General features: G+C 33.0%; 1 protein-coding gene across 1 annotated transcript; it reads right to left on the bottom strand.

Moving 5' to 3' along the window:
* Positions 1-670: 670 nt before the first annotated feature.
* Positions 671-3,713, bottom strand: LOC111993271 (polygalacturonase QRT3). Its single transcript, XM_024025118.2, has 3 exons — positions 3,213-3,713; positions 2,719-2,955; positions 671-1,989 (listed from the first exon to the last, which is right to left on the bottom strand). The coding sequence occupies exons 1-3, from the start codon at positions 3,552-3,554 to the stop codon at positions 934-936; spliced, it is 1,635 nt and encodes a 544-aa protein (XP_023880886.2). The 5' UTR covers positions 3,555-3,713; the 3' UTR covers positions 671-933.
* Between the last annotated feature and the right edge of the window lie 18,549 nt (positions 3,714-22,262).

The raw sequence follows: 22,262 nt of genomic DNA, 5'->3' as shown, positions 1-22,262 counted from the left end.
TACCCCAAGTTTATAATTTCTACCTAATATTTATTTGTTCATCTAATTTCACTTTGGTGCTCATCTTCACATCCATTAAATAAACCAATATTCAGGTTTGTCAATGTATTAAACATCAGCATAAGAGTTTTTTCTTCACTAGAGTATCACTTTTAAAATGTTTTGAAATTGATGAACTTATGACAACATAGACCTTCTAGATATGCACTAAATTAGTTGAATAGAGAATAGGCAGCAGGTCAATTCAGGTTTTGATTTGACTTTTGTTAGTTGGAATTGAAACTTCTACATCCTGTTCAATTTTAAGGCTCTTACACTTTAGCTTAAGTGATAAAAATAGGGATAGAGTTGAGGGGGGGTCTTAAAGCTCAAATCTTGCCAAGTATAAACTAAGAGGGTGATTGAAGTGATTCTATTTTATTTCACATATGATTTGAAGGCAAACCTGAAATCAAAGAAGCTTGGTTCATTTGCCATGTCCCATGTATTAAACTTGAATCAGTTTCATTTTAAAATGGAATTTAAATATGCACAGTAATTCTTGTTGTTGACCAATTTAGTCGTTTTTCAGTGCAAAAATTCCCAACATTCACTGGAATTTTTAAATGTCTTGTTTGATGTTCCAATACAACAGTAATTTCCATCTGAAAAATTGAAGCTTGGACTGAACTTGTACTAAAAATCGAGTATTTTGTTTCAAACCTCTGACATTCCAATTCCAAAAGGTGAACTTGACGAAAATAATACTGTATTTTCTATTAGACTATTCACCAGAACAACTTTTTCTCTGGTTCAATTTTTCTAATGACATAATTTAAAATTTTAGTAACATTCATTTCTTTGTAGATAGTAAAAGACTCTGACAAATGTATCACTCTTCCAAGCTATTCACAGTTGCCAATAAGGACTTCTTGAACCTAAATTTTGGCTAGCTTAATTTGCTACCGATTGATCCACTGTAACGAATACACTTGCTGAAACATTCAAATTTGTCTGAATCTGAACCCGGTTACCGGATACATTCCTCAAGGCATGGTTAGGGAACTCGCTGCTAGTAGCACTTAACGAGTATTGAACATGCCTAATAAGGTTAGGAAAAAGTAGAACATTATTAAAATCCACAACCCATGAGTTTCCTTCCCCACTAACGGACCCCCTTGCAACAGTGGCCTTTAAATTCATCCCTTTGACATTGTTCCTATCAATCACAACTTGTTTGATATCTTTGAAAGGTCCATTGGATTGATCCAATTGAACAATTTCAATTCCTTTGTCAGAGCCACCAAACATGTTATCAACAATATTGACCCCATTTGCAACCCCATTTATTGATTTTAGGACAATGTATGCATCACCAAGGAAAAAGCAATTAGAGATATCAAGTTGCACAGGGTCTTCAGCCACTATTCCAGTGTAATCCAAGTAAGAATTCACAATACGGTTTTGTGTCAACCCAGGCAATTTCAGATAAATCCCAGTGCCACCAAAGCCAGTGGCCTTATTGTAGCAATGTACCCCAGTGAGTATGTTGGCTTGACCTGAAATCATTATTCCTATAGCGGCCGAAAAAATTACCACATCTGTGACAGCATTATCATTGCCCATTAGGGTTATTGCAGTTCCAGAGAAGTTCCTTTCGCCTTGATCACCACCGGCAGTGATGTGTTGGCCGAGAAAGGAGTTTCGTATGTAGGTCTCATGGCCACTTTGGACTAAAATCCCATTAGTAGTGAAATGGACAATGTAACAGTTGTCTATGCTAGTTCTAAGTGAATTTATGACTGCAATGCCTCCACCCCTGTAGTTTGAATCTAACATGAGGTCTTTGAGGGTTATGTACTCATAATTGTAGGATGATGATGAGGATAGCTGTGCATCCATCGAGCTCTTTCCGTTCACTTCATTCTTGCTATTCGATGAAGATGACAAGTCAATCAGATACCCATCAGTTGGAAAATCATCCGAGGCACGCAGTGTTCCTCCATGTATCTGTTTCATCAAATACCAAATTAACACAGCATCATTAAAGTGTAGGATAAAATAAGTCTTCAATTCTTAGTATTCATATAATTTATAGCTAAGGAATATTTTGGTGTCTCATAAAAAAGCAATCTCTTTTTTGGTTTTGTACATATAATATGGATTTGGTGCATTTTACTTTACATAGATCCAAAACTTTTAGATTGAACCATCCAAAAGACAAGTTTATTGCGATTCAGTCAAAATCATATAGCAATATTTTCCTTTAGATTAAAGAAAAGTATTTCCAAAAGCTGCCAAAAGGAGAATTTTCTTTCTCATGGCATCTGGGTGACACGGAATATGTGTGATCAACAAATCCTTTCATAACTTCAATAAGAACCTAAGAAGAATAAGAGTTTATTCTCTCTCTCTCTTTTTATGTTTTTTTTTTTAATCTAAAGTCAAGAATTCTAAGTCATGTTAGACCAACCGTTTAAAACATAAATAATTTGCACTTTGTAGGCTTAACTGATCGAGACCGCAGGAATATAAAGACCTCTGTGTCAAACAAGGCACTTGGTCTTGCCACATAGGCCTATGGTAATGTAACAAGTGGTACCTACCACTTTCATGGAGGACATTGTTAGATATTATTGGTACACAAAAGTATATAAAATTATCTTTTATACGAGAAAATCAACGCTTAATTAGGACAAAGTTAAGTAGTTTATAGTATACGTTTGTGAGAATCTATACCATGAAGTTTCCCAAACCGGTGGCCGGCAATCTTAGTGGTCGGCTGATAAGGTAATTGCCACCTTCAAGACTAAGCTGTACACCACCAAGATTCTGTATTCCCTCTATCAATGACCCTTCACTTGGACCTTGAACTGCATCTGATATTGCTTTAAGGATTGCTTCTGTGCTGTCCATTTTCCCTGTTGGATCTGCACCGTATGATGTCACATGATACACTCGTGAACTTGATACAACCTGCTCCACCATCATCACAAGCAAGAATGTTAGTCAGGACTATGAAATATTTAGCTAAGAAATGACAAAGAATTAATAATGTCATGTGAAATTAATAGACTAGTTTATTAGTTAAAGTCACTTTTTGTTTCACCTTTAAATAAATAAGCTTGTCAAATCGCGCATATGTAAAATTTAAATATTGATGAACAAACTATATCAACCAAGAAAGAACCAAAATTAGCTGAGAGTTTTAAGAGAAACGTAAGTATCGGTACCGGTGGTTGCTGAGCAGCACTAGGAGAGGGTGAGATTGATGGTGAAAGAGCAATCGAGTCATGCCGGACAAAGGAGGCCTTGAAGCCTTGCAATTTGCGCATTTGGTCATGATAATGACCACCAGAAAATTGACCCACCTGAGGTTGCTCTCCATAGACATGAATTAACAAGAAACTAAAACTAGCCAATCCCATAAAGATGGACCATAGCAGAGCTTTTCTTGCCATTGTTGCTCCCTGCTCCTTCTCTCCTATATATGTTAAAGACAAGAGGTTGAGAGAAAACCTCACCACTTTATATATGCGTGAGAGAGATAGAAAAGAGAGGGACTTGTGGGACATGGAAAGAGAGCCTATAACTAAGATTTGATAGAAAAATGGTTGGAAAATTATTCATATTAGATCATACACATGACACCTACATTTTGGCTCTCTTTTTATATGTATGTTTAATTTTTATACGTGATAAATGAGAATTGCCTTGCCGCATAGGATTTTGATTCTTTCTCTTCCCTGACAGAAAAGTAAGCTGTTACCAACTTCTTACTTTAGGGACCATGACAAGTTTGACATTGTGTAAAAGGTTCATTCACACAGGTTCTGTTTTTGTGAATTTGTACAATATAATAGTTAGATGGGGTTCCACGTACCATATTGTAGATCTCCCAAATATATAATCGTTTTTATTTATTTATTTATTTGGGATGAACCAATCTATCTTAGTTGGTTAACTGGTAGGTGATGATCTGATGATGGTTGTTCCCTAATGGAAATATGATAGCTTATAAATCAAGGATTCTTCATGTGGGCAGTTAGAGTGGTTTGTCACTTATTATATTGAAATAAAAGTGTGTATATATATATAATTATTGAATTTTTGTTTTTTTGAATGCATCACTCTAAATAAAAAAGAATATTAAATGGGAGACAATTTGAGGCTCAAGGAAAAAAATTTTAAGTGGGCATTTATTTTATTTAAATATCACTTAAATAATACTTAGTTTATTAAGCATCAATTTAGGTAATGTTCTATATTATTATTTTTATTTAAAAATCCATTATTCTCACAGTCTAATACGACTAATTCACCTGAGCGATACTAGTAATACTACTACCTTTACTACATAGGCCTTACAACTGAATCCAAATCTTCTATCCCACTTTTCTTGCTCCACTCTATACTCCACCAATAAATATTTGCCACGTGATACTATTAATTAATAACTGTAGGATTAATAAGTCAATAATGATAATATTTAATTAATTAGGTGAATACGTAGTAAGTATTTATTGGTGGAGTATAGAGTGGAGCAGGAAAAGTGAAACAGAAGATTTGGACTCCTTACAACTAATGTGTTACAAGTAGAAAAAATTGATTCAAACATTCATTTATTATACTATTTAAGTGGCACCAATCATATTTTTGCTACATTAGTTTATAATTTTTTTTTTTTTGGTAGTAAATTTTGCCATAACTTCAATATTTTTCATTTACTTAATGGTGATTTGGTTAGATTACTATTAATCTTTTTTTTTTAATGGAAAATGTTAAAGTTACTATAAAGAACTTAGAAACTAATTTGGAAAATAATGTGGTTGGTGACACTTCTACAACTACAATAATAAATGAATAACAATTTATAAGATCTATGTAATAAAATTTGTAGTATTTCTATGATCATTCAATTTTTTGGGGCCTTAAAAATGGAGGAAAAAATGTACAACTTATTTTTAATTATTATATATATATATATAATAAAAAAATAAAAATAAAAAATCACTTATTCTACCTTGCGGGAGCCTTTATAAGCCATCTAATGTCCCCCCTTGAACACAAATTGACATTACTCAACAATGCATAGAGTTAAACATGAGAGTTTTTCCCGATCTACTTAGTGAGACTCGTTAATGAACACTTTCACCGTTGAATCTAATACCACTTCTTAGGATTTTGGGGTTATGAGAGCTGAACATTAACACCATAATGAGTCTCTTTGTGAGGGTTTCATAAAACATATTAAGACATTATTTAACTCAAAAAAGTTTAAGTTTACAGATTTGGACCGAATTATGTTATATTAACAACTTCCACATGATTTGGGAGGAATAGGCCATGTGTTCAAATTCTCAGAGAAGACAAGATTGGTTTACCCAGGATTATTACTTGTCCTAGTGATGCTCTTAATTGCCCGGTGGGTCTAAATTTACTTTATATCTGAACCTAGTTGGGGGGCACTCATGATCCCCTGTACTAGAGGATTCATATATGAATGGACAAGCATTGCACAACAAATGTGTTTCACTCGTGCAATCTAGCCTAATTAGTGGCCAACTTAATTAAGTTGAACATAAAATTGAGACATCAATAAATATATTAAGAGAACTGTAACTTTTCATTTTGGTTCAAGAAATTAAAAAAGGTAGGGGGACCTATACCAACTAAAAAACCAATGTTTGAGAAACCTAAATGGTAAAAGGACTATAAACACTGTCTCATGAGTTTAGCCATAACCTAATCTCAGGTCCACCTAGTTCCCTATAACATCAGTTAGCGAGCATTGGCATTCTGGGTGAACCAATATCATAACCTCAAAGCTTAGAACTTGAGCCACTAATCCCAACCAAACCAATTGTGAATCACTCAACCTATGTGGTTAATAAGAAAAGGTACAGGAATGGCTAGTGTTTTTCCTCGTGCAGATCCTATTTCAAGGGGAACTTGATGAGCCGATCTGCCTAACCCTATCTCCTAGATGGAGGATTATCTAGTAAATCACTTTGTGTAATACAGTTATAGGCTATGATTATGTCTTTACTTGTTTAATTATAGAGTTGAATTTGTTATGTAATTAATTTGGGAATTCGTAGATGAAATTGTTTGTTTTCATTTGTATGATCTTTAGTGAAGAAAATTCAACATCATCTAAGGTTGAATTTTGAAAGTAACATGAGGTAGTTATTTTGAGAAAACATGCTAAAAGTTTGATCACTTGATGTAATAATAGCATAATACTCTACGACAGACAAAAAAAACTCATGGCATTGGGTTATGGCATGCAATCACGGGTTAAGATCCAACACAGCTATGTCCAAGCAAAAGTGTACCATTCAAACCTTTGTTGTCGAATATGAATCAAATCACATCCATTTTAGTAGGTCGGGGTCCATATTTTGTCACTTGCTACAATCAAATTGCATCATCAAAATCGAAATATTGTGCAAATTAGGTGACTTACATATCCCAACTCCCAAACGTTAAAATTGCTTTTTCTTTCACTATTTTTTTGCTCTATTTGTAACTCTTCAATAGAATCAATGAGTTTTGTCAATGAAAACTTGTTACCTTACAAGATGATGAGAGTTTGAATTTTCTGTTGTAATTGTCGCGTTATAAGGAAAAAATATATATTCGTAAGTTTAGGGACAAACTTGTAGGACAATTATTTCCAGGAGTGGCTTAGGTCTAGTGCGTCTTGTGTACTGAACCCAATAGGATACTAACACATAGTAATTTTTGAATGCATGAAAGCATAATATTAGGTCTAGTGCACAGGACATTAGACCCAAGCTAAACCCATTAGTTGCAAACCTCATGACATTACTTCTTGTAATAATAAAGGTGGTGTTAGAAATACGGCAAGAAATTCACAACTTATAGTATGGTGCTAAAAGTGAAGGGTGACCATGAGTCAAATTTTAAAATAAAGGTTGCATTAAATGATTTTGACAGAAAATATTTTTAGATGTAAACATTTTTCAGGGAATTGACAACAATTTTCCTTTTCTTATAAGACAAAGAAGTAAATGATCAAAATACCCCAAAAATTCCAAAAACTACCATTATAACCAAAATATCCTTAGAATCACAAAAATCTGTGTGTATTCTATCAAAAAAAAATATGTGTGAATATCTTTTAATTTTTGTTTGGAAATGCCCCTTTAAAAATTTAATAAATTGAGCCTCAATATCAATGTCAATATTCTAACTGCACTTATTAAAGACACTTAATAAGCAATAAATAAATTAAATTGCTCATTTCTCAAATAGGTATGCAGGAGTGATAATTATTAGATGTATAATAAATAAATTACTATTTTTTTTTAATACAAGATAGAATTTCTACTCTAGCCTAATCTAAGTGTATATGTGTGTGAAACTTCCTCCTGGAGACTTAAACCCCGACCCTTGCCCCCCATACCCCACAAGCATTTATACTTGTAGAGTGACCACCGCACCAAGGGATAGCGGTGGTAATAAATAAATCACTAATAACTTCATATGGAAACATGATACAGAATTAATTCAAATGAGCAAAACTTAGGTATAGTATTTATGTGTTGTTTCTTAGGTTTTCCTTTTAAGATTCTGCCATATGAATTTTTTTTTTTATGAGATGGAAGTGTATTTTTTAGTTAAATAGCCACATAACTGAATCTTAAGAGGGGAACGTAAGGAACAACACTTAAAGTCTTGTATCTAAGTTTTGTCCAATTCAAATTATTCTTAAAATTGATCATTTGTCACTATAATAATAGACTTTTAAATGAGAAGGTTAGGACATTTATGCTTGTTTGTGCCTGCCTTAATTGATAGTGTAGGGTAAGCATGCTTCAATTTGCTGCACCTTGAAGAAATATGCCAACACTTTAATAATAATTAATAGCCTTTTAAATGTTTTCTTACAGAGCAGCTGGATATTTAAGATCCATGCATTTGCATTAAGATCAGGTCAGTAAAATACCAGTATAGGCCATAATGACCATATAAATCACTCTTAACAACCCAATTAATGCATGCATACGTATTAGGTCCGTTTGAACTGCCAAATTGGGTGGCTCTGATCAGTCAAAATTCATCTTAATGGCACCTAAATTGAGGATTAGAAATAATATGTTGTATACTTGTATTTAAATTATTTAAATGATTTTATATTCTTTTAGCTTTCAATATGTGGGGATTCACTAAGCTCAATTGAGAAGTTTCAGTTTGAATTTTGCCTAAACCTATACCCTAAATATAATATATTCCCTCCGTCCCATTTTTTTTGTCCTGATTGAAAAGTTAAACTTTTTAAGGGAACATCATTTATTGTCTTGTCTATCTTTTAAAAATGTATAAGTTTCCAAAATTATCCTTAAAAAAATTTATTAAAAAATTGAATTAGTAAATTAATAGAGGTATAATTGGAACATTAGTAAATTAATAACTTTTATTTTTAAAAACATGACAATATTTTGGGACATCTCAAAATGAAATAGATGACAAAAAAAAAAAAAAAAAAATGGGACGGAGGTAGTAGTATATCTCTATAAAAATACCAATGACATTTGACGTAAGCGTCATTTACTCCTAATTTAATGCTTTATCTCGCAAAATTCAAAGTTTGTATGGAATTGCTACCCACCTAGGGCAAAGTAAAAAGTCCCAACAGTTGGACACAAGTTTTAGAATGAAACAAATTCGATAAACCATAACATACTTTTCTTTTCTTTTTTTTAATAATTCAGTAATTACAATGTAACAGGAGGATTTGAACTTTGTTAAAAATAATAAGAGGTGCTAGTTGAGTTATAAAACTTTTAGAACCAGATTAGTTTTTTAATTTTTCTCCAAAAAAAAGATTAGTTTTTTAATGTTTATAAAAGAAAAAAGTTTCAAAATGATTGGTTTTCTTCTTCTTCTTTTTTTTAGAAAATTTTTGGACCTTTTTGTTCTTTGATATAGAATATTTATGTCCATAAAATTATTTGATCTATTTTTTTCTTTATACATTTATTTTTATTTATCAAATATGAATTTGGAAAATCAACTATGGCAATAAGAAAAGTAGAGGTCAAAGATGGCTAAGTGGTTTAGGGTTTGATATATGTGTTAGGTAATAAGGTTTTTGATGCGAAAGAATAGCTAGTAGGTTCCAATCCTAAATTCTTTACTCAAAAAAAAAAAAAAATACAGTGTATATATATATATATATATGTAGGGGTAAGAGCCCAGAGTCATATACTAGGCCTTGGGCCTAGTCTAATGACATTATACGATTCGAGAAGGGGCAAATATTTACGTGAGGGGTTTGCCAATTTTAAAGTCTCATAAATAAGGAGGATGGTGGTCCGAGGAGGAACTCCTCCTCGGACATGACAAATGCGGCTCAAATCTGTACTCCGAATGATCAAGGTGACCTTCTCGGAGGCTCTAGCAATAAGAACGTACATCATACATGTACGAAAGTGATGGAAACTCAGGAATATCTACGGAAAAGCTGCTACCACCGCATTAAATGCACTTCAGCTACTTTTCTAGCCGCATTTATGTGGAGAGGACCCCTAAACAATGCTGCCTTAGCCACCGCGACTCACAGAAAGCTAGAGATGGTGTCTGATGGGACAATCACTCAAGTGTGGACTTGAATGATCAACAAGTATAGGATCAAGATGGTCTAAAGGAGACTATATAATGCGAGAGACCCTCCATGAGAAAGGGATCGAAAAAAATAAAGAAAGTACATTGTAACAATCAGAGCTACACTTGTAATCAATTCCATTAATCTATACAAAGATTTGCCTCCTCGGACAATACATTCACTCAATCTTATGCGTTTTACTCTTGCATGATTGTCTTTCAAACTCATCCTAGCCGTTGTTAGATTCTCTAAAACCTAATTCTTTGACCCACTCTCTACAAATTTATTGTACCGTGCTCATTAACCCACAATCCCATTCCCATACATATTGAGCTTGGGTTGTAAATCGTGCCCCTACAATATATATATCAAAACCTAAATTCGAGGATTCAATTAATTTCCAAGAAAGACCAAGGCTAAAAAAATAAATAAAAAGAAGTGTTCCTATTGCACATATTAGGCTGTGACTACAAAAACAATTGTATCATTATTTTCGCGAAAAACTAGTCACCAAATGAGGAATGGAGATCTATAGAGCAAAGGTCTGCAGAAGCTACTGCCACATTTGTAGAGTTGCGCCGCTGCACGTTTAAAATCGGAGAAAGGATAGTGATAGGAACTAAAGAGACAATACAACCTTTGTCATAGATTATTTAAATAATTTGATTGTGAAATTTGAATAAAGAAAAAGTTAATGCATTTTATAAGGAAATTGGTTTATTCTTCCATACACACAACAAAATGTCCTAAATATTTTCAAAATAAATGAGGGGTCAACTCACTGTTAGTCAAAATGAAATCCCAAAAGGAGCAACAAGCTCATGATTCATCTCCTCCGTTACCACCCGTGGTGTTGCTTCTAAAGCTTCCTCAATCCGGTTTGGTGAGGATGAAGCGAATAAATTTTGGTAAAAATCCACCAAAATATTTGCTATGCCATTCTCATCCACACACCTCTCACCCAAATGGTTCTCCAACTCCTCAATTTTATTTCGGCGAAACCTGTGGGTTGCTCTACTATGGAAGTATCGGGTATTTTTATCTCCTTCATGCAGCCACAATTCTCTAGATCTTTGTTTCCACATTTTCTCTTCTTTTGATAACAAATCATTTATCTCTCTTTTCAACCTTGTCACCCGGTTTATAGACTTCCCCCTTATCGCCCCATCTTCCGCCTTTCTTAGCAGCCTTTTTTTTTCCTTCAATAGTCTAGTTATATTCCCAATTGCAACCCGACTCCACCACTTGAGTTGTGATTGGCAATGACTTATCTTTCCCTCCACCCTAGTCATAGCTTGACCGGGTGCATTGAAAAGCCAAGCAGTTTCTACCGTATCTCTGCAACCCTCTTCCTCCAATAATTTGATTGTGAAATTTGAATAAAGAAAAAGTTAATGCATTTTATAAGGAAATTGGTTTATTCTTCCATACACACAACAAAATGTCCTAAATATTTTCAAAATAAATGAGGGGTCAACTCACTGTTAGTCAAAATGAAATTAAATACAATTTTATAGGAAATAATCACAATTGAAAATAAGAATATTATGAAAATATTACAAAATTTTATTGTCTCCCTACAATATGAAGAAGAAAAGATTTATGTATTGTGAAAATCTAAGGGTGTATTTGTTTAGAGGTAAAATAGGGTGAATGAAAAATTTTGAAGAGAAAATGAAGAGGTAAAACTTTTTAGAAGGTGTTTGGTTGAGAGGAGAGAGGAAAAAAATGTGGTGGGGCTCGGGTATTTTACTGTGGGCCCACCAAAATGTGGAGAAAATTGGAAAAAAGAGTCATTTGTTATATGGACAAAAATGTCTCCGTGCCTAATGGCTCTTTTTTTTAATTTTTTTAATTTTTTATCTTTTGCTTTCCACACTTTGCCCTTTTCTTTTGGGGCAACGTTGGCTCTTGATTTTTTTTTTTTTTTTTTTTTGGCAAACGTTGGCTCTCTCTTTTTTTTTTTTTTTTTTTCTTTTGCTTTCCTTGGGATATTTTTTTTTTCCCTAGGGCATGGGGTTGACAGTGATTTGCTTTGTTTTTATTCTTTTTTTTTTTCTTGTTTAATTAGACGTGATTTTTTTTCTTAACATGATTTTTATTTTTTTAATAAATTTGGTGATTGCTTTTTTTTTTTTTTTTTGCTTGTTGTCACTTTTTTGTTTTAGTTGGGCATTATTTTTTAACAAGGATATGTGAGTAAATTTCTATATACAAACTTATTTTTTCATCTATCCACTTTTCTACTTCTAACCAAACAAAAGTGAAAGAAATTAAAATCTTATCTATCCTTCTACTTTTCCATCCTCTCATTATCTTCTATCTTCTCACTTTTCCCCACTCCAACCAAAGAAACCCTAAGCCAAACTACAAGTAGTATTTCATAAGGTTGTACTCCTCAAAAGTCCTTTTATAATGTACACTTATTGTATGAAATGATTTAGCTTACTTCTAGTACTTTTTTAACTGGAGATTACCTTTTGTTAAATGCACAATGATAAGTAATAGTGGGTTTTAATCTCCACATTTTATTTAGTTAGTGGGTGATGTGGCAGTTTCTCATTAAACATAAGGAAATTCCAGTTAAAAAAGTACTGAAAGTACATATCCATTTGGGATCCACTTATTTTGCTGAATTAAAAATATTTTGCTGAAAGTACTGTAAATAAATGTAAAAGTTAATTAAAATAGTACAATGAGACCATGAATAGTATTAAAAAGTGCAATGGGACCCATAAATAGTAGCAAAAATAAGCTGAATAGTAAAATAAGTTGGCAAAAATAATCTTTGCCAAACAGACACGTAAGCCAAACTCTATATGAAACGTAATTAGCTATATGCATGACTTTAAAGCAGTAGTGTTTTTATCGGTCATTGTCTCCCAATTTGCACAGCTGAATTTGTTAGAACATCAATTCGTAGAACCCATTCTCAAAAAAAAAAAAAAAAAATCCGTAGAACCCTGACTATGGCCTGATTTGCCAACTAGCTTTTGGTGTTCATAGCCCTTTTTGGATAATGAAGATGGGAGGAGATAAAAAAGTATAATAAAAATAGAATAAATTGTATGTTTGTTTAGCCCATTAATTGATTTTGGCCCTTCGAATATAAAAGTTTGGATTTGGTTCTTAAAATTTCAAAAAGAAAATAATTGCATCCTTAAAATTTGTAGCAAGTGTAATTTTTTCCCTTATAAATATGGGGTTGCTTCAATTTTGGTCCATTCAATATAGGTTGGTTAGATTCTTGTCCCTTAAATTGTGATTGGATCGATTTCATCCCTCAATTGGCTGTTTTAGCATCACGTTAGTTAGGTAAACAGGGGGACCAAATTAATCCATTTTTCAAATTTCAGTAACCAAAATAAAACGTTTTAAAATTAAATTATCAAAATTGAACATACAACATACTAAAATGCAATTTACCCGTAAACATAAGTACAGTAAAGTCGCCATTTTCACTACTGCCCTCTCTCTTCTCCAAAAATAATTATAAAAAAAATTAAAAATTATGAAAAATATAAGGTTAATTATGCACATTAGAATTTTCAGAAGTCTTTATTCTTATGCTAGATCAACTTACCTCGGATTCAATTTAGACCTGCCTTGGGATCACTTCAAAAGATGATATTAGCATAATTCTAACTTGAATACCTTTTAAACTTCAGTCTTTGCTTTACTCATAAACCAGATCTTATTCAATCAATTATTTTTATAAAAAATAAAAAAATAAATAAAAACTTGTAGTCATGAGAAAATTTATATAATTTATACTTTATAAAGTGTAACATAGAAGAGTAGTTACAAAAAAGGACTAGTTAAATTACATTTGAGAAATATTTTTGATTCTCAAAAAGCAAAAAAAATTACATTTGAGAATCTTCATAATCATTTTATAAACCCAATATTAATTGACCTAGTAAAGAACTAATATGGAACTCGCTAGTGCTTGGTTTACTTTAGAGTAAATGGGTTAGATCAAGGTTACATTTGAGAACTTGGATTTAGATTTTTAATTAATAGATTTGAAATATTTTGATTTTAAATCTACATATTTTAGAAGTTATTTTAAATTTAAGCATTTTAAAGGTTTAAAATTTTTGGTGGATTTGTCAAATTCAAATCCTTGACTTTTTTAAACTTCCCAAACATTTTATTTGGATTTTAACCACCCAAATCCAAACACCTAAATCATGTCATCCAAACACGTTACAAAGGTATTGTTCATGCTTGCTAAACAGTTGAGCTTGTAATGGTGTTGGGCTCTCGTAGGCTACTACCTAATTGGCCCATTTTATGTAGCAAAAGTTCATGAGTTGTGAAGCCCACCTCGTGAAGTAAAAACAAAGATCGGTTATAGACCCAATTCATGAGACAAAAGAGTACAGAAGCAATAAGCCCAATCTGTGAAGTAGTAGAAAATTTGGGTCGCAAGCCTCATGTCATGAACTAAAGTCTGGGTTTTTCATAAAACCCAGATCGTAAATTAAAATTCATGGATTGCAAAGGTTCAATCCGTCAAGTAATACAGTTGGGCTGTTGGGTTCCATAAGAGGCTTGCTTCAGGCAAAGAATTTGGGTAAAAAATCTCAACATATGGTTAGGCTCAACAAAGTATAAACGAAATTGTTTAGGCTCTTGGACTTTGAATAGGCTTAGCCCAATACCAAATCTTGTAGTATAGTTCTTGAGTTGTCATTTGGTTAAAGAGTAGGAATAAGAACCCACCATATGGCAGAGAACAAAAATTGAGACCTCAACATATGGTTGGCCCAGTGGGTTCTAGTAGGAATAAGAACCCATTAACTGGTATTGTTTTTTTTTTGAGTAGCTGAATAAATGATACACCAAAAATTAACTAGTATTTTAGCTGGAGGATAACAAGAACAATTATCATAAAGTGGACATCATAGGTTTATTATTATTATTATTTTTTAATAGTATGAACATAAGTTTAAATTTTACCATATTTAAAAAATAAAATTAAAAATAAGGTTGATCCAATCTCAAAACATGGCATTTTTAATACTTTGAGGCTATGTTAGTATGTTTTGTAACATGGCCTTCCCTACACGGCCTCCTATATTTGATTTCCACGGCAATCCTTTTCCAACATTTCTTTGTTTAAATTGATTTTCTCAAATAATGATGTTTGGTTGGAATTCCATAGTTTTTTTTTTTTTTTCATAATTGAATTTCCTTAATTGCGCATGAATACTTATGGTAGATTTGTGAAAATTCGCATCTAATTAAAAACTATATATTGAGTAGACATTAATTGCTTAAAATTTTACTAAGGGTACCCTGCATGAAATCAACTATATATATATATATATATATTTCTTTATATGCTTGAAAGAGTTTAAGAGGAATTTCTAACCTAAATTATATATGCTTGGATACGTATTTAAAAAATAAAAAATCAACCCTTATTTGTATACTTTTTTTGAAAAAAAATTGTAGATTCACACTCTTTTGTGCCACAACTATGATGTGGTAGGTTGTGAGTGGAGGTGTAAAAGTAATGGGTCATTATAAAAATAATAGACAATCAATTATAATCCACCATATTCAATAAATATAAAAAATGGTGCAGTAAAGGTCATGGTCCTAAAATTATTCTATTAAAAATTGATAAAAATACAGCTGTGTTTAGCTAGGGGGGAAATAATGTAACTTTAAAAACAGCTTCTTCTATTTTTTTAGATCGGAAAATAAAGCCTAAAAGTCAGTGTTGTGAAATTGATGTAAAAATATTTTTGTGACCTTAGAAGAACTCTAAAAGTAATGACTTGTAACAACCCCCCACCCCATCCCAAAACTGGAAAGTTTCATTTTCAGGTGCTAAATTTAGCTGTTTCAATTGTTAAAGGGCCGATTTTACTCAAACTTTCATTTTTCTTTTTTCTTTTTGCAGCTGAGTATTTTTCAAAGTTTCATTGAATTTATTTTCAAAATTTTATTTCCATCCTGAGGTCCTACAATGTATGATTTAGCAATATATAAACTAGAAATCGTGGGTTCCAGTTAACTCAATTAATAAAGTCTCTGATAGTTGTACAAGAGATCTTGGGTTCAATCACCACCCACATCAAAAAATGATTAATATATTGATCTGATAATAAAGAATTATCATTAGAAGCAGGTGACATAAGTTGAAAATCTCTTTCTCAAAAAATAATAATAAATAAATAAATAAATAATAAAAAATAAAACAGAGATAAAGTTATTGTTTAATTTAAAACTCTTCATTGTAAGATGCACAACGATAAAGGAATGTTTAAGCTAAAACTTTCAAAGTATCCAGTTCTCAGGAAAAAAAAAAATCAAAGTATCCTTTTAAACTTTTAAATTAGTCGAGTAGCTTAACCTTTGGCTATAAGTTTATATGCAATCACAGTATTTTATCCTCCAACATTTTCAATTGTATGTTTAATAATTATCTTTTATATATACACTTTCTAATTATAGAAGAGGTAAACCATTTTTTTTTTTAAATTTAGAGAACGACTATATGTTTTAGTTGCTAGCGATTTGGTTCTACTTGGTAGACGTGAAAGGCTCAATTTATTTTTTTAATTAGGTTTGGGTAATTCCCGTTCCGAGATTCTTGGCACAATGTGGGTTCCAGTTAGTTTAATTGATAAAGTCTCTGATGGTTGAAACTCTCTAAAAAAAAAATTCTTGGCACCATGAAATTAATAAATATATATATATTCTTGGCATACTGTTCACAATCTTTTATATATATATATATACGGGCAATTCATATAGCATCTTTCATGCCAAAGCAAATGCGATAGAAGAAACAATCAAGTTTATAAATTGTTGTCCTCTTCCAATTTTTTCATTCTTTTATGTGGTGCATTAATTTTCTCTGCTAAGAACTCAATCTTAGTGGAGAGGTCCATATATATTGTTCACATGAACAACACCCCTATGCCCAAGATGGTTAGTAGCTGTTAGTGTATAGCTTAGATTAGATTAGCCCATTGGGCTGAGCCTGTACTTGTAGTTTACTCATATTACTTGTACTGCACACATACTTATCCTATATAAGGCTCTCTATTATACATTATTATTTACACAAAATATACAGACTATTCAATCTTTCTCTCACACTTTATATTGTTAACATGGTATTAGAGTCATTGCTCTGACCTAGTGGTATTTTCCGGCGTTCTTCCGCTGCCATCGCCTTCACCGGTAACCATAGTTAGAAGCGAGTCACTGCCTTCACACCCTACCACTACCTCTCGAATCTAGTCTATTCATCAATCAAATCGTCGAACCATAGTCACAACGTGATAGATCAAACTTTTCCAATCAAAACCTAACCAGAAATAGTCCCAACGGAGCTCACATGAGCCCTCACGTGCCACCCCAAGATCTTGCCTGTCGAAAACGTGCTGCAAGTGCTCTCATGCATCACTGAGATCCTCACGCACCTCAAGCACCTGATAAGCCGCCACCACGCACCTCCAGTCGCTCCACGCGCTCAACACCTCTGAATGCCATGTCAGCCTTTGGAATACAATGCAAAGCTCACACCCTTGGATGGTGAACCTATATCCGATGCTACTTGCTATCGTCAGTTGGTTGGTAGTCTAATCTATCTTACTGTTACTTGTCCGGATATTTCACATGCCGTGGGTATAGTTAGTAAGTTCATGGATGCCCTTCGTTCTGTCCACTATGCTGCTGCTCTTTAGATTCTCCAATATATCAAGGGCACACTTTATTATGGTCTCCACTACTCCTCTCGGTCTTCTCTCGAGCTTCATGCTTATTCAAATGCGAACTGGGCAGGTGATCTGACTGATCGATACTCTATCACAAGTTTCTTTTTCCTATTGGGTACTTCTTTTGTCTCGTGGCATAGCAAGAAGCAAGATGTGGTTTCCCGTTCTAGTATTAAGGTTGAGTATCATGCCCTTGCCAACACCACCTGCGAGCTTGTTTGGCTTCACTGGCTCTTGGCTAACATGGATACTCCACAGCCTACCGCCACACCTCTTTATTGTGACAATCGTAGTGCTATCTACATTGCTCATAATAATGCCTTCCATGAACGCACCAAGTACATTGAGATCGACTGGTACATCACTCGCTAGCATCTCAAGAAAGGCAATCTCAAGTTGTTCTCCATCTCTTTTGCTGACCAACCTGCTGATATCTTCACCAAGACTCACTCGCCTAGTCGTTTTCAAGATCTTATATCCAAACTTCAGTTGGCTTCCTCCTTGCCACCTCAAGTTTGAAAGGAGATGTTAGTGTATAGTTTAGACTAGATTAGCCCATTGGGCTTGGCCTGTACTTGTAGTTTACTCATATTACTTGTACTACGCATATACTTAACCTATATAAGGCTCTCTATTTTAAATTATTATTTACACAGAATATACAGACTATTCTGTTTTTCTTTCTTACTTTATATTGTTAACAGTAGCTGTCACCATTGGTACTCCTCCATTATTGATTCCTTCATCCTTCAAAGTTTGCAAACTTTGTATCACTAGATAACAATCAATCCTCACCTTTGCTTTAATATACTTATAATAATGTTTTTTTTCATGGTTTTAGTGCTATACTATCCCAAAATGAATTAGAGATTTTGAAAAAGTTTGAAGGCTTTGTCCAACTGGTCTATGGCCAACTGCAAATAATGAAAAAGATGTTTTCATTGGTATTATAGATTCTGGCTTATGGTCAGAAAGTCCAAGCTTCAAAGATGATGGCATGAATACTACTGCAGCTCCAACAAAGTGGAAATTGGATCATGCCAATTTCCAAAGTGAACAAGCTTTTAATTCCACTTCATATAATTGCCTCACAAAAAAATATTGAAAGTCGGCAGAATTTCGACATAGAGTGGAACTTTAATTGTGTTTATAAGGGTTTCATGGACTGCATGAATGGCAGATGTGATTTTAAGGATGAATCGGCTTTTGACATTATAGATTGTGCAGTTGCCTATGAAAAAAAAAATCCGTATTATATTAGTTATGCAGATTGTTTGTTTCATTGTTACATAAAGCATGTCAATATGCACTAAAATGCAATTTATTCACAGAATCCTAGGGCTACATCCAATTTTATGTATAGATAGATGGAACTATATATATAAAATTAAATGTAACCCTAGGATTCTGTGTATAAATAGCATTTTAATGCATCTTGACATGCTTTATGTAACAATGAAACAAACAATCTACATAACAAGTTGTGAGGGTCCTTTTTGGACGGTGTCCAGGCCAAAGTAAAAGCAAGGACCCTGCGCCTTTTAGTTATTATTTTAAGGGACTGGGCTCCACAGCTAAATGGGCTGATTACAAACCAGATGATGCACAGAGCAGGAATCCTACAACACATGCATACTATTAAACAAGAAATATATGCATTGAACAGTAAGAAACAATAAAGGGGCAATGCGATAGAGAAAGACACAAGGTAAACGTTAGGGGTCCTTAAGATACTGTGTAGTATTTCATTAACTTTTCAATTGTGTAACACATTATGCTCACTCGGACGTATCACAAGGTCCAAATAAGTTTAAAAATCACAGACTTAGATGGCTCTTTAGGCCTCTATGACTTACAAAGTTTGAATCCCTTTAAATCCAAGTGTGTTCTCTAGTGGCTATTTAAGGATACCAAGCAGTGTTTTCCTCTTTTTTCTTACTTATTCGAATTCTAACAGAGTTTTCTCAATAATTCTACTCTCATTCACTGTTGTTGAATGCCCCATCACTGTTGGCTACTTCACCCTTTTATAGTGTCATTCTAGGATTTCGGGGTACCACTGATTCCCCCCATTTGCTCTCTTGGGTACCAAAACCAATGTTGTGCCAGCAACATTGGTGGCTCGTCCCTTCCTTATTTCTCATAATTTTCTCCTTTTGGTGCTTCTTTCCCAAAAGTCTTCTGTTGACTTTCCATTCTAGGGCATCCTTGAAGAGTTGACCTTTGGTCCTTTTTCCTTCAAGACCTTTTACCTTTTTCAGATTCAGCTTTTGGTTGCCTTTCCTCTTGTCATTTTTTCCAAGTGAGCTGATTCCTTCTTGCCAGGTTGAAAGTCTTCCCAGCTACTTTCCTTCATGGTTCTTCATTATAGGTTCCCCGAGGTACCAGCTCTTTGCTCATAAATTGTTGGTTTCCAAGTTTTCTGGTTCTTTTCTGCATCATTGGGTGGCTGATAGGGATATATCTATTCTCGTTCCTTGTGTTTCTTGGCACTCCTTTTGAGATGTCCTAATCTCATCTTAGATTTGCTGCACGTCCCGAGGATCCGAGCCCCCGGCTGTCCCTGGGTGTCCCGGTCCAGTTCTTACCACTGGACTACCTGGTGATTTTCTATCCTTGGAGGGTTGGGCTTTTTTTCTTCTTCCCTTTGTTTCATGAATTCTAAGGTCTATCCATTTGTGGGTTTGGTTTCTTCCCTAAATCCCTTAATGGAGTTGGGCCTACCATCTTTTTTTTTTTTTTATTGCGGGCTTAAGTCTTTTATTTTCTCATGGAGTTCAATTCTCTGTGCCTTTGGGCCTTGGTGCAACATGGTGACATTTTTAGACCTCAACACAAGTATAATACGGAATTTTTTTTCTTCACGGGCAACTGCACAATCTATAATGTCAAAAGCCTATTTGTCCTTAAAATCATGTCAGCCATTCATGCAGTCCATGAAACCCTTATAAACCCATCGATCTTTGGATCTAAATTTTCCTTCGTTTATTAGTTTTTATCTAGATACTGTTACAAGGTCAGTACCTGTGCAATTTCAGAGTACTGTAACAAATGTTGGTGAAAGGGCTGCAATTTATGAGGCCATATATAGTGACAGCACCAGTGGAAAAGCAATCCCACAATATCACTTTAATGTGTAAAGGGAGTGGGGATCGAAAACTTTCATTTGGTGAACTTGTATGGTTAGGAAAAAAAAAATGGATACCACAAAGTGAGGAGCCCTATTGTGTTGTTTAATTTGGGATTGTTATGAGTTTGTACCATGCATGACAGTATGGTTAAGATTTTTCATATATTATTTTTGATTGAAAGTAAAAATATCTAAGCGTGAATGTTAAACAAAAGTATCAATATATGTATCTTGAATAAGTTGTTTTGAATGTGGTTAACATTTTTTTTTTTTTTTTTTTTTTATCCACAATCTTATGGTGCTATATATATATATATATATAAATAAAATTATGGAATATAGATTTTGATTCATTTTTAATGTCGTTACCAATCATATGAATAGTAATAATAATTATTTTTTATGGCATATTATATTCTTTGTAATACTTATTCGTATTTTTATGCAATAAACATTATAGTGTACCAAACATTTTCTTAAGTGCCTGAGAGTTACCAACCGCCCAAAAGGCATGGGAGTAATGTGGTTGACTTCTTAAGTATCATTGATATTAATTAATTACGAAAAATGGGTGAGTTTAGTCCAATAATATCCAAAATTATCAATTGGAAGTGTAATTATTTAAAAATTGTGTGTTAATTATATCCAAAGTGAACCAAAAGTGGAAAAATATTTTTCAAAAATAACAAAATTAAGGGCCGTATAACTACTTTATACAAAGAATAAACATGTTCAAAGAGGTTCTTACTAATGTGACATAGTTGCAAGTTAGTTATGGAAATACTAATATATTTAGCAGTTATAAGCACTAGTCGCAAACGTGCAAAATGCGCCGAAAAATTTATTTGTTTGTTATGTGAAAAATGAAAATAGTAAATGAAACTTATGAGTGTTAATCTCAAACCCTTTTTAAAATTAAATGATGTGACTATTTTCTAACAAAATATAGTCTGTACAATATAATTGATTTTCTAAATGAAGCTATTTATATATTTATTATTTTAAAATTTTTTAAATTTTGAAAGTTTTTTTCAAAGAAACATAATGTATTTTATATTCAATTATTAAATAAGACTGATATTTTGTAGATAATATAATTTATGGCTGAAATTTATTTCTAGTAGTCCTTACAAATGGTTCATTTTTTATATGTCTTCAATGACCTAAAGATGAAACATATATAAATAAATCCATTACTTATATTTGAAAAAATAAAGATACAAAACTTTAATAACATAAGAAAAGCGTAATTTTATTTATAAAAAAATAAAAATAAAAAATAAAAACTACATTACATTGAAAATGTGATATAATTTTCAATGTAGGCTATGAAGTATCTTCTCTTTCTACATAAATCGCTCCTCCGAAAGTTTCACCAAGATGGACCAGATGTACTGAACTAAATTGAGTGGACCAAAATAGACCAAATTAAACCGAAATGAACCAAATAGACCAAATAGATTTAATGGACCAAAGTGGATCAAAATAGACCAAATGGACCGAAGTGAACCGAATTGGACCTAAATGGACAAAAATGCTACATTGATGTAGCTCAACATAAGTGTAATAATAATAAATGTTATGCTTCAATTTTTTAGATATTATATAAATAATACCAATTTTGTGTATACATAAATTGAGATTTTTGTTAATTTTAGCCATTAATTGTTGCTTGTCATTTGAAATATATGGAAGGTTGGGGGAGAGGGGGGGGGGGGGGTTGGATTAATGGTTTAGCTAGCATGTTCCTTTTGATCAACCAATTCATCCCAACTTA

Source organism: Quercus suber, unplaced genomic scaffold (genome assembly GCF_002906115.3).
Source record: "Quercus suber isolate HL8 unplaced genomic scaffold, Cork oak 2.0 scaffold_11, whole genome shotgun sequence".
Taxonomy (NCBI): domain Eukaryota; kingdom Viridiplantae; phylum Streptophyta; class Magnoliopsida; order Fagales; family Fagaceae; genus Quercus; species Quercus suber.
This window is presented reverse-complemented; position numbering and strand designations above follow the sequence as displayed.

Excerpts from the sequence above, each read along its gene's own strand:
- LOC111993271 (XM_024025118.2), bottom strand. The coding sequence starts at position 3,554 with ATGTCCCACAAGTCCCTCTCTTTTCTATCTCTCTCACGCATATATAAA. Across the intron at positions 2,956-3,212 it reads GTGCTGCTCAGCAACCACCG|GTTGTATCAAGTTCACGAGT; the intron begins GTACCGATACTT and ends ATGGTGGAGCAG. Across the intron at positions 1,990-2,718 it reads CCGGTTTGGGAAACTTCATG|ATACATGGAGGAACACTGCG; the intron begins GTATAGATTCTC and ends TTGATGAAACAG.